Source organism: Symphalangus syndactylus, chromosome 10 (genome assembly GCF_028878055.3).
Source record: "Symphalangus syndactylus isolate Jambi chromosome 10, NHGRI_mSymSyn1-v2.1_pri, whole genome shotgun sequence".
In the NCBI taxonomy this organism is placed as follows: Eukaryota; Metazoa; Chordata; class Mammalia; order Primates; family Hylobatidae; genus Symphalangus; species Symphalangus syndactylus.
Genome location: NC_072432.2, coordinates 12644486 through 12657606, shown reverse-complemented (window position 1 = coordinate 12657606; position 13121 = coordinate 12644486). Strand labels below are relative to the sequence as shown.

The following is a 13121-nucleotide window of genomic DNA, read 5'->3' as shown; positions in this document are numbered from 1 at the left end:
ACTTCCTGGGCTGTCCGTAGTTTATTCCTACCACTCAGTATTATTTCCCAGTGCTGTGTGCTTGGAGTGTGACCTAGCCTGACCATTTACTGTGCAGTCGTCCCTTGAGATCTGTTGGGGGATTGGCTTCAGGACCCCCAAGGATACCAAAATTTGCAGATGCTCGTCTCGAGCAGAAAATAGTATAGTTCACACATAACCTATGCACATCTTCCTGCAGACCTTAAATCATCTCTGGATTACTTATAGTACCTACTACAATGTCGATGCTATGTAAATAGTTGTTACATTGGAGTTTTTAGGGAATAATAACAAGAAAAAAAGTGTACATGTTCAGTAAAGATGCATTTTATTTCATATATTTTTGATGCTCGGTTGAATTGAACCCAGGGATGGGGAACCCATGGATATGGAGGGGATTACTTATTCTCCCCATTTCTCTATTTCTCCATTTTACCTTCAGTCCACCCCTCTTGTTATTTTGTGCCCATTTCTCTGTCTGCAAATTCCTTCTTCTGAAACTGTATAAACTTTTCATGCAATTCGGGGCCTGGTTTGATTTTCCCACCTGGAAAGCCTTTCTCTGATTTCCCTAGCCTCACTGGTCTCTCTTTTCTTGGAACCTCCTGAATTGTATACTTTATAATTTCTTTGTGGTTTGTGAAAAGTTTCTAAATAGGGCGTAAGACTTTGGATTCTTTCATCTCCTTGGTGCCCGGGCATGTGGTATGTGTCAAGTCGCTACTTAGAGACACATTTTCGGTCTCAGTTTTAGTATTTACTTAAGCATGGTGATGAAAGTTAAGAAAAACATTGAAATCAAACCTACATAGAGAAAACTGCTGTGATTTTGAGTTGATTGGATACTTTGCTGCTGTGTTGAAGTGTTTTTTTTTTTTCTCCTTTGTCTTGCCAGCAATCAAAGAGAAGTACACAGACTGGACAGAATTTCTCATACGTGACTTGACCGGTTCGAGGACAGCACCCGCCAACCTCCTGGAAGGTGTATGTATTGTTGTTATACATCTAATGTATCTCTGAAGCACCCCAGTTACGTGAGCTCACACCTGACAGCACCTTTGCATATATCCTTCAGCAGATGCGTGCTTTCCGCAGACACTGCCATCCAAATAGCCTCCCTTCCTGTTTTGTCCTGAATTACTTAGGTGACTGATTTGAATGGCACTGATGAAACTTCCCCTGTGATGCAATCAGCAAATGGAAAATTTGCTCCATGTGAATCCAATTTTTAAATCACAATATGCTAGGATGTCTTCCTACTGTCCTATATCTTTAAGCCTCTTTCCTATGTGAGTGAATATAAATCAAATCCTGTAGAATCACTGTTTTGAACAGGTGACAAGATTATGTATGTGCTAATATAGTCTCTTGGAGTACATTGATAAGTGGTTCCATTAAATGTTCTGTTTCGATGCATAACCCCAAGATTTGAACATACACACGTTAACCAATAATTGAATTAACTTCTCTTGTAAAAACAAGAGGAGAAATGGCAGATCGTATTTCAGTGTAGCCAAGGAAATTTTAATGTATTGAAGAAAACATAGTTTAATCTGAAATCTTGATGGTTTATTTGAAAATAATTTTATGATGAAACATTTTAGTATGTATATTTAGCATTTATATTTATATAATAGAACAGGAAGAGAAAGGCACTGTGTCATAAGTAATTACTGAATTACGTAGTCTGTTTTTCTTAAGAATGCCCCTAAAAAGGGAAAACTTAATGAATAACAAGTAATAAGTAATAAGGTGTGGATTTTGACAGTATCATATTCTCTTAACCTGAAACTTTCCCTCTTTTCATAAATGATATTGACACTTTAGAACATCATTGTCTAATATAGTTAACGGGTTTTGTTTTGTGAAGATTTTGCCTGATGTATTTGTTATATATCTTTAGAGCTACTATTTTAATTGTTCATTAACAAATTAAAATGATGATAGTTCATCCTTTCAAAAGGACAAATTGTCTCACTATGTTAATTTTCTAAAACGTATTTACCTACAAAGCTGGCTGAACAAACACCCTTTTCATATGCTATCATATGCTAAGAAGGTTTCTTAGAAGGGGCGGTAATTTTACATTCTCTAAACCAATTATCAGGTTAAGTGTAGAAATAATTTTATATAGTAGTCTAATTTAGCTCATCATTACTGTGTGTTAGACATGTCATTGACACACACTTATGCCTTCGTCACATAATCAAAGTATGAGAGCATCTTGGTCATTAGAGTAGCAGCCAGTAGAGTAGGATGAATGTCTGGGAAAGAGTCATGGTGTAAATTGAATGCTCTGTATTAGATATATCTGTCTATTGGAAAAGTAGACTGTTCGCTACCACATGTTTTCTAGGTCCAGGCAAATTTGGGTAGAACTCTTCTTAAAAGCATACGGATTGTTAACAAAAGCAATTTTATCTGGGAAGGGTGATTTGTTTGGTGAGAACTTAGCACAAACTGTTATTTTCTATTGACTTGTGATTTTTTTTGTTGTTGGATACAGAATGGGGTACATGGATGTGTGGGAGGGAGGAAAGGGAAGGGGCGGGGCATGGGCTGGGCAAGGATGGGGTGGAGGGAACGCCAGACTTTTTGCCAGTATCTTGGATGATGGTGTGAAAAAATATTATCTTCTGCTGTCATCTGTTTCCATGAGAACCTTAAAATAAAGTTTAAAATAAGGAGTTTTGCTTCTGTTTAAACAGCCTCTGCGAGGGAAAGGCCCTATAGACCTCATTACAGTTGGTTCCTTAATAGAACTTCAGGATTCCCAGAACCCTTTTCAGTACTGGATAGTTAGTGTGATTGAAAATGTTGGAGGAAGATTACGCCTTCGCTATGTGGGATTGGAGGACACTGAATCCTATGACCAGTGGTTGTTTTACTTGGATTACAGACTTCGACCAGTTGGTTGGTGTCAAGAGAATAAATACAGAATGGACCCACCTTCAGGTAAGGGCCAAAGCTTTTGCTGCTGTAAAGTATTTTAGAAAAAGATGTGATGCTTTCCTGGATGTGTTTCTAGAAAATGTATGAGCTCTCTGGTATCTTTTATATCTGAGTGTGTGAATATTAAGCACTTTAACTTCACAATGCTTTCCATAGAGACTAAAACCTAAGACCTCAATCAATAGTGTTCTCAAAGGAGAAAGCAATGTTGGAGGCCTTAGGGAAGTTGATCTAGTTCCTTGGGAATCACTGGTTCAGAAAGGAAAGACACAGTAGATTGGGACTTGAGGATATTCTCCACGTTTTTCTTTAGGAATTTTGATAGTCTTGTAAGTAGGTTCCAAAATCTCTGGCCATGTATGTACCCATCTCTTTGTCTGTCCATTCACCAATCCATCCACCTACTCATCCACCCATCTATCCATTTATCTGTTATCCATTCATCTATCCATTCATCCACCTATCCATCCAGCATTCATCTATTTATCTGACCATCCATTCATCCATCCATCTAAATATCCAAACCACAATCCAGTCTGACCAAGAAGCAGCATTGAGTAGATAGATCATCATGTTTTCTCCTGGCACGTAAGATTTTAGTTAGCTTCAAATGCACTGTCAAATGGCTTTGCAGAGGCTTAATTGGAAAGAATCCTGCCTTATGCTGTCTGTCATACCTACCTAGTTAAAAATCTGAGTATTTACAAAATAACCATTCTTGAATGTTTACTATGTGCCAGGTGATTTTACATCTGGTACATTGTTTGTTTTGATTCTAAAAAAATGCTGCATGTTTGTTGTGAATTTCGTTTCACAGTAGAGAAAATTGAGACTGGAGTTCAGCTAGTTGTCCAAGGCCCCCTGTTTTAGGGCACAGGCAGTGCAATTCAGATTCCCAGGTGCTAGGCCCCTCCCACCCCACTCCCCCTGCTGCCTCCTCTTACCGGCCTTTGAATGGGAAACCTCAGAACAGAAATATTGGATTCTTGTAGAATTAGAGATGCCAAGGAAGAAATACGTATTTTTTCAGAAATTGGTAATCTTCATTCCGGTGAGTTTTGTAGGTGTATTTGGAATAAGGACATGGCTGTTTGCTTTATTAAAATCACCAGAGAATTTCCTCCCATATTAGTTGCTGATGTTAGTGTTGAGCACATGAAGGAAAGGAGTTATATTTATCTTTTCTTTCACTCAAAGGCTCTAACTGAAAACACTTCCTGGTCCTGTGTGTTTGCATTTGCGTTAAGTTTGACAGGCATAGAGATGTGTAACGTGGTATTTTATTAGTATTATTGCTGTCAAAATGTTGAGAAGCAGCCAACAGCTCCATCTCCATCCTGAGTAATTTTTGACTCTGATGACAAACAAAGAGCCTGTCGTGTTGTGAAGAAGGATGTAAGCCCGGGTTTGCCCTGGGATTCATAACCCAGCAGGAAAAATTTACTCTGTGCGTAAAATTGTGTGTATAAATCTCCGCTTAGTATCTAATTGCTTTATAAATTTTAGGAGCAATATCTACTTGCCAGTGTACAAATTTATACCAAAGCAAAGGATGACTAGTGGCTTCTTACATTCTCTGTGATGTTTCTTTCCTGGGAAGTTATGGGACTCACGCTCACAAGCAGGAATGGAATATGCCTCCGTGGAAGCTTAGGAAATATTCGCTTATGAGCTGTCTCCCTCTTTAGATAATCTGGGGTCTTTATAATATATGAATAAATTGTGTTTACTTGTCTTAGCATTTTCTGGAAATGAGTTGTTCATTTAACTGAAGACTGCTTGGGGGCCCCTGAAGATTCTGGAACAGGCAGGGCACGATGGCTCACGCCTGAGCTCGGGAGTTTGGGACCAGCTGTGGCAATATGGTGAAACCTTGTCTCTGCAAAAAATAGAAAAAACTGGCTAGGCATGGTGGCATGCATCTGTAGTCCCAGCTACTTAGGGGGCTGAGGTGGGAGGATCACTTGATCCTGGGAGAGGAGGCTGTGGTGAGCCAAGATCGCTCCACTGCACTCCAGCCTGGGCGACAGAGTGAGACCCCGTGAAAAGAAAAAAAAAAAGATTCTGGAAAAGACATTCATCATCAAGAACTTACTTCCCCAATATTTAAATCATCAGCAGGAAAGGTTATGTACAGGGAGAAGAAACTAAAAAGTGACAAGACACTCAAAGTGTGATTTTGAGTTCCTCAGATCCAGTAGTTTCAAGATGGAAACTGGGTTCTGCTACATCATTCAGCAGAACAGCATCCCCGGGAAGAGAGGCTGTACTACCCCTGTTGTACACATGGGGACAGATTCTAGTACTTTGGATTTGTATAAATTGATTTCAAGTCCCACGGTGACTTGTGTAACTCACATGCCAGCACCACTTCCTTAACTGGAATTTAGGTGAGAATAAAACTTCATACCTGCATAGAAAATACTAGGCCGATTTTCTCATTTTCCCAAACACTATGAAGTCACTGGAAAGTGTTCTGCTTCCATGACCGATGGGGCGACAGACACTGTGAAGTCACTGGAAAGTGTTCTGCTTCCATGACCGACGGGGAGAAGTCCAGTGGGAGGGGGATGTGCAGGGGAGATGAGCATACTCCCCGCGAGTTCTTCCCTGCTTCCGGGACCGTCTGCTGTGCGCTCCCGTTAACACCACCACCATTGTTAAAAATAATTGTCCTTTAGTTTTACTTACTATTATTTATTTTTGAAGCAGGGTCTCACTCTATCTCCCGGGCTGGAGTGCAGTGGCATGATCTCGGCTCACTGCAGCCTCAACCTCCCAGGCTCAAGTGATCTTCCCATCCCAGCCTCCCAAGTGGCTAGAACTACAGGCATGTGCCACCATCCCTGGCTAATTTTGTAATTTCTTATTTTGTAGAGATGGGATCTCACTGTGTTGCTCAGGCTGGGCTTGAACTCCTGAGCTCAGGTGACCTGCCCACCTCAGCCTCCCAAAGTGCTGGGCTTACAGGCATGAGCCACTCCACGCGGCCCTTGTTTTACTCTTTAAAGGGCACAGTGTTTCTCAACTGTTCAGCAGAATAGAAGAGAAATGGGTCATAGAAAGTAGATAGAAAGCCTTCAAAAACCTGGGAAAAGGGACTAGATTTTATACTCTCCACCTCTGAGAAACAGGGCCATTGAGCCTTTCTCTTTCTGCCCTGAATCAGAGGAAATAGCATTTTGGTGCTTGGGGAAGGAGGAGGGGAAAGAAACCACCTTACCCTGTACCGTGGGGATAAGGATATCTTGCTGGGCTGCTGAGTGGTGTAATGTATATCAAGAGATTGACCCTTTCTAGACATTTAATCTGTGATCAGAGTCTTAAGGTTATACTTTGGTTTTCCAAGGAGTGTAAGTAGGTCATTGAGGTTAGGGTCATTTAAGAAGCCCACTTGCTCTCCTATTTCTGGATGTTTAGAAAATAAGATAGACTTTTAGATATTCTTGCAGATGCTAAGTAGATGAAACTTTTTGAGTTTTTTTTTCCTTCTCTATTTCTAGAATTTATTCCCTTGTTTTTTTCCTTCAAAATTATTTTATCACCCCCCACCCACCTTTTTTAGTGCTTGTTTTAGATCTTGGAGTCAGGAAGTTTCTGAATCCAACTTAAATACTTCCTGCCTGAACTATTACTTAGTCCAAAAGTGAGTTGGATTGCATTAATCTGTTCAAGCTGCCATAACAAAATGCCACAGGCTTTGTGGCTTAAACAACAAACATTTACTTCTCAGAGATCTGGAGAGGCTGGAAGTGTGAGATCAGGGTGCCAGTGTAGTTGAGGTCTGGGGAGGGCTCGCTTCCTGGTTTGCAGGCAGCCGCCTTCTGACTGTGTCCTCACATAGTAGATCAAGAGAGAACTCTGGTGTCTCTTATAAGGACAAAGATCTCATTTGAGGGCCCCACCCTCATAACCCCATCTAACTCTAATCAATCCCCCAAAGGCATCCCTTTGGTGTTAGGGCTTCAAGTAAGAGTTTTGGGGAGACACAAACATTTAGTCCATAACACTTTCTCTGACATTTACTATTTTTTAACAACATAGATTCATCTTTCTTCACTGGGTAGGACCTGGAGGAACAGGAGGACACAAGTTTTTTGGAGGGAGGTGGATAAAAGAAGGGTTGTTTCTCTAGGCCTTTGTTTATTGATGATTATGTTATGCATTCCTGCTTCTTGTGGCACTTACTAAGAAATGCCCCATCAAATCCTTGCACAAAAGGAGATTGCCTCGTTTTTCTTGTAGGCTTCTAGTTTCAGAGGAATCGGGACATGTTTTAATTGCTCACAACCTTCCCAGAAACAGAAACTGGCATGATTTACTTTATTCAGTTACCTGCAACACGATCATTTTAAGAAAATGGTTGATGTTCTTTGAATGGTACTATTTATTGTCCATTAGCTTGCTAGTATAACCAGCGTGCCTCCATCTCACGGAATGCACACGGGGACTGTTGTTCTCTGCTGGTTGTGTCAGGCTGTCAAAACTGCAGTTGATTTTCACCTTCTCATGAAAGAAGTCTGCCTTGCTGTGGGCTGGGTTCGTTCCAGGATTTAACACCATTGGAAGGAAAACAGAGAATCTTCACAGGTTGTAGGACAGAGGCAGGGCCCACCTGGCACCTGGGCTTCTTGTTACCTTTGTCTCTGGTGTGGAGGAGGAGAGATGGCATCTGGTGGACAGAGGAGTTCATTTTTCAGGGATGACTTTGTTGGTCCACCTTCCTGGGCCAGTGTGCAGGCAACCCCACTGGGGCTGGGGCATCCCCTCCATGAGTTCTCATAGCTTGGAGCTAACCTTGGTCATGTTGGATTTCCATTCCTCCTGGCCTTAAGTTTTTTAGTTTTTGTTTGTTTGGTTCTTTTTTTTTTTTTTTGAGATGAAGTGCAGTGCAGTGGCACAATCTCAGATCACTGCAACCTCCGCCTCCAGGGTTCAAGCGATTCTCCTGCCTCAGCCACCCGAGTAGCTGGGATTACAGGCGCCTGCCACCACACCCAGTTAATTTTTGTTTTTGTTTTGTATTTTTATTTTTAAATTTTATTAGAAGTGAAGTTTCACCATGTTGGCCTGGCTGGTCTTGAACTCCTTACCTCAAGTGATCCACCCACCTCAGCCTCCCAATGACGGTGTTTTTTGACCATTCTTTTACCCTCTCCTCTGTCTCAGGGCATCCCTCCCCCATTCAGAGACCACCATCAAGGATCAAGGGTATAACTAGTCCTGATTCTGAAGCAAGGGGCCAAAGGTGTCAGCCAGGTAGATCATGCTTTTCCTTTCTGCACCTGTTGGGTCTTCAGATTCTTTCTTTGGTGCAGGCTTTGGAAATCCCCATTGTTTTCTGTGAACTGGTCCTTTTCCTACCATGCCCAGGTTGAACTCTCCGTCTGCCTGCCCAGCTTGCTGGAAAGGGGCATGTGTTCATGGTCCCTGTCCCATCAGGACCTCCAGCCTGTTGTTGGCAATTTCTCTCCTGATCCTGCATTGGTGTCCTCAGGGCTTTGCTCCCTGGGGTCCCCTGAGTGGCCTCCTGTCTCTCTGTGGTTCGGATGCAGTGCCCATGAGCTTGCCTGAGGGCACAGGTATTCCTCTCGCTCTCATGGAGCAGCTTGCAGGGGGCTCTGTGAACTGGTGCCTGTGCCTACTTTTGGGGACCCTGTGATAAGCAGTGTCTTCCTGAGTGCCCCCTTCTCACTGTGGACGTCAGAGGCCCCATTCTTTCAGTCTCTGCAGAAGTGTGTGTTGAGGCCCCACCGAGTGTTCCCAACTACATTAGCTACTACTAAGAAGAATTTAGAAAGGCCAAACCAGAAGAAAAAAGTTCAGCAGACAGGAAACACTAGAAAGGATTATAGACAATGCACACACGCAGAGGATGTGTGGTTGTGAATTACCCTTTGTGTGTCTTTGTGTAAGTAACAATGACTTCGGGCAGTGCACCGATGGCTTGGCTAGTTCTGGCAGGATCTGATACTTACTGTAATTATGACTGAATAAACTGCGGAAACAGGAGCTTAAAGCTCAAGGTGAGTTCAAAAGCTATGAGGATCAAAATAGATGGCTTCATGCTAAAAAGCAGACATGCAAGAAATTAAAAATATAGTCCCAAAGGTTTAATATTGCCTTTTAACTGTGCTTAATTTCATATTCATACCCTAAGCGCCTGTCTGAAGTAGCCTGGGTTGATATAGTGAAGGCATAAACATATCTACTTCCAGAGAGGGCTTCTGCAAATCCTATTTTGATAAGATCTTAAATCTGTTGAGATCAGGCCATAAAATTCTCCTGCAGTTTCAGCAATAGGTAAAAACAGTGCTGAACGTTTGTTTTTTTCTTTTAATTTTGCATTCAGACTGTGTAACCTCCATCTGTAAATCTTGCCCCCCCCTCCCACCGCCTGGGGAAAAATATGGGCAACATGTGGTGTGTTAAGCAACATTTCAAGTGTAAATATTAAACTTGGTTGGTAAATTTTAATTTACCTTTTAATAATTTTCTGACTTACAGGGACTATTTTTAGCAGATGAGAGCTTAGAGATTTAGTGAAAAATATGTTGTAATAACTGCAAATGCCAGACTAGAGTTATTTGTAGTTTCGAAATGTATCAGATAATAAGTTCCTCATCAGTGGGCATTGCTTGCCTAGGTGATATGTGGAATTTTGGCCCATGGATGACTGAAGGTTTTTGCTAATGTGATTAATACCATTAAATTACTTACAGAATGCCAGCTAAATACATACAAATGTTCCCTGAAGAAGAGCTCTATTAAGTTTATTCTTCATTTCTGACAGCAGAATCCCAAGTTGCTATTTAATTTCAGAAAGTCCTTTCAGCAGGTGGCTGCTCATGGCGGGTATGGGGTGTGAACACTCATGGTCACTGACTGTGCTGAGGTATCAGGAAAGCCTGGGAATTAACATGCAGGAAAGAGCCACCCGGCAGAACATGTTAGTCCTTCAACTCTTCTGTGATTTGCTGTTGATACAGAAATCTATCCTTTGAAGATGGCCTCTGAATGGAAATGTACTCTGGAAAAATCCCTTATTGATGCTGCCAAATTTCCTCTTCCAATGGAAGTATTTAAGGTAAGATGTTGATTCCTAGCGATGTATCTACCCTTTTTGAGAATAAAACTGTCTACAAAGTTTTCCGGCTGGGCGCAGTGGCTCATGCCTGTAATCCCAGCACTTTGAGAGGCCGAGGTGGGCGGATCATGATATCAGGAGATTGAGACCATCCTGGCTAACATGGTGAAACGCTGTCTCTACTAAAAATACAAAAATTAGCCAGGCGTGTGGTGTGCGCCTGTAACCCCAGCTACTCGGGAGTGTGAGGTAGGAGAATCGCTTGAACCGGGGAGGCGGAGGTTACAGTGAGCTGAGATCGCACCATTGCACTCCAGCCTGGCAACAGAGTGAGACTCAATCTCCAATAAAGAAAAAAAAGTTTTCCATGTCAAATCCTTTTCCACTTGAAAAAGGCACCTTCTTAACCAGTTTCCATTTTAAATGCTTAAGGTTTTATCTGTTTCATGTTGCTTTTTTAAAAATAATCTTCATAATGACCCATATTACAAGATGCTGATTAAAATCGTTTAGGTTTACTGATTTTCTTTGTAGCGTATTGTTATGGAAATATTTTCACCCCCTCACTTCCCACTACAGAAACAAAAGGAAATATAGCAAGTCTAATTTTGACGTTTAGTAAAAATGACAGAAAATGACTCATCTTGTGGTGGTTGATATCCCAAGGTTCTGCTAAGTACTAGGCCTTCCACCAGGTGCTCACATGAAAATGAAGGGCTTGTGAAATGCATCTCCACCAAAACGGCTACCAAGTTCTTTACACTTCAAAAATTATGCTTCACATTTACATGAAATAGATATTAAGTTCTGGACAAGGATGGTCCATTCAGGTTCATCCAAGGAAATCATAAAACAAGCCCGTGGAGTGTGGGTGGTGACTCAACACCGTTGGTGTCCTTGGACAGTTCTCAATGTGGTTGTGACGGGCAGACATCCTGTTGCTTCCCAGCCCTGGGGTGGCACATGTCTGCAGAGTCGTACAAGTTTCCTATAGAAGATGTACTTAATGTGGTACAGCAGAGTTTAAGGATTTAGTAGGGGACGTGGGCTTCCTGGATTTTATTGACACCTAAGTCCTCACTCAGCCTTTTAAGCAGTTGTGGCAAATCATTGACCCTTTCTTTCAGTACTTCCCCTGTTTGTAAAATTGGACTATTAAGATCTCCTCCTGCGGATCACGAGGTCAGGAGATCGAGGCCACGATGAAACCCCATTTCTACTAAAAATACAAAAAAAAAAAATTAGCCGGGCGTGGTGGCGGGCGCCTGTAGTCCCAGCTACTCGGAGAGGCTGAGGCAGGAGAATGGCGTGAACCTGGGAGGCAGAGCTTGCAGTGAGCCGAGATTGCGCCACTGCACTCCAGCCTGGGCGACAGAGCGAGACTCCATCTCAAAAAAAAAAAAAAAAAAAAAAAAAAAAAGAAAAAGATCTCCTCCTCAACTTAGCCATGTGATTATGTTCTGACGTTTAACTGAACGATGATTTTTACAGTGTTGGGGCCTCCTGTACTGGAGGAACAGTGTAAATAGAATACACTGTTAGCATGATATTGACCGACAGTGATGCTGACAGTTGTGGTGGGCATTGTTATTTTTTGCCTCACTGACCAAATCTTTCTCCTCCTCTTTCTCTTCCCGTTCCTCTCCTTCCCTCTTCTCTCCCTTTTCTTCTTCCTTCTTTTAATACTGTCCTGCCCTTACAAAAAGGATCAAGAGAAACAGCCTTTAATGTTGGACCTCTCAGCTCTGCCACCCCCACCAAAGCCAGCCTGCCCTCGTCACCCCTGCCCCTTTCTCTTCACCGTGGCCTCAGTCATATTTGAATGTGAAGCAAATCCAATCACATCCTTCACCCTTGAAAAAATAAATTTTATTTTGAAGTTCCTTATACACACATGTGAGGAGTTGAAGGAGTGCGCCAATGGAAAAATACAGATGCCCACCCTCTGGTCTAAGCCTCAGAGCTGCCAGGCCAGTGAAGCCCCTGCCGCAGCCCCAGGTCTGCCTCCCTGTGGGGCCGGGGCACCTGGGGCTTCCCAGCTGTGCGGGTCCTGCCTGTGCCTCTCTTTGTGGCGTTCCAGCCTGTGTGTGCTTCCCTAAGTGGGATGCTGAGTCCCGTTGACAGGACGGGAAGTGGACACCGTCCTCATTGTTCAGAGAGGGTCCTTTCCCTATTCCGCAGAGGGAAGAAAGCTGGTTGTGGTCTGGGCACCAAACTGGCTTTGCTTTTCCTCAGAGTGGATGAGGATTCAGTAGGTGAAGTCGTGAGCTAATTTTTTTTTTTTTTTTTTTTTTTTTGCGAAACAGTGTCACTCTGTCATCTAGGCGGGAGTACAGTGGGGTGATCACAGCTCGCTGTAGTGTCAGACTCCCAGGCTCAAGCCTTCCTCCTGTCCCAGCCTCCTAAGTAGCTACAACCACAGGCATGCACCAGCACACCTAGCTAATGTATTAGTTTGTTCTCACGTTGTTAGCGAAGATATACCTGAGACTGGGTGATTTATAAAGGAAAGAGGTTTAACTGACTCACCGTTCAGCAGGGCTGGGGAGGCCTCAGGAAACTTACAGTCATGGCAAAAGGTGAAGCAAACATGTCCTTTTTCACATGGCAGCAGGAAGGAGAATAAGAGCTGGATGAAGGGGAGGGCCCTTATACAATCATCAGATCTCATGAGAGCTTACTCACTATCAGGAGAATAGCATGGGGGAAACCGCACCCATGATTCAATAACATCCCCACGACATGTGGGCATTATGGGAGCTATAATTCAAAATGAGATTTGGGTGGGGACACAGCCAAACCATATAAGCTAATTTTCAGATTTTTTGTTTTTGTACAGATGGGGTCTCACTGTGTTGCCCAGGCTGGTCTCAAATCCTGGGCTCAAGTGATCCTCATGCCTCAGCTTCCTAAAGTGCAGGGATAATAGGTGTGAGCAACTGCACCTGGTCTGTGAGCTAATCTTAAGAAGATGAGGGGTTACCACACTTGCTTCTACTGAAGTTGTAGCATGAACTCTCAGTACTGGAGGTCACATCCCTTAGAAATGTGGGCAGGGGCT

General features: G+C 42.7%; 1 protein-coding gene across 11 annotated transcripts in view; it reads left to right on the top strand.

The window, feature by feature from the left end:
* SFMBT2 (Scm like with four mbt domains 2) overlaps positions 1–13121 on the top strand; it is a 282187-nt gene that overhangs the window by 154630 nt on the left and 114436 nt on the right. For all 11 annotated transcript variants that reach the window (XR_010113794.1, XM_055296462.2, XM_063610030.1 and 8 more), the window contains 3 exons: positions 917–1005; positions 2730–2976; positions 9963–10060. Coding sequence is in view for 10 of the 11 variants with exons in the window: in XM_055296462.2 (XP_055152437.1) it covers positions 917–1005; positions 2730–2976; positions 9963–10060 (434 nt within the window). In the remaining variant the exon portion in view is untranslated. The remainder of the gene's footprint in view (positions 1–916; positions 1006–2729; positions 2977–9962; positions 10061–13121) is intronic.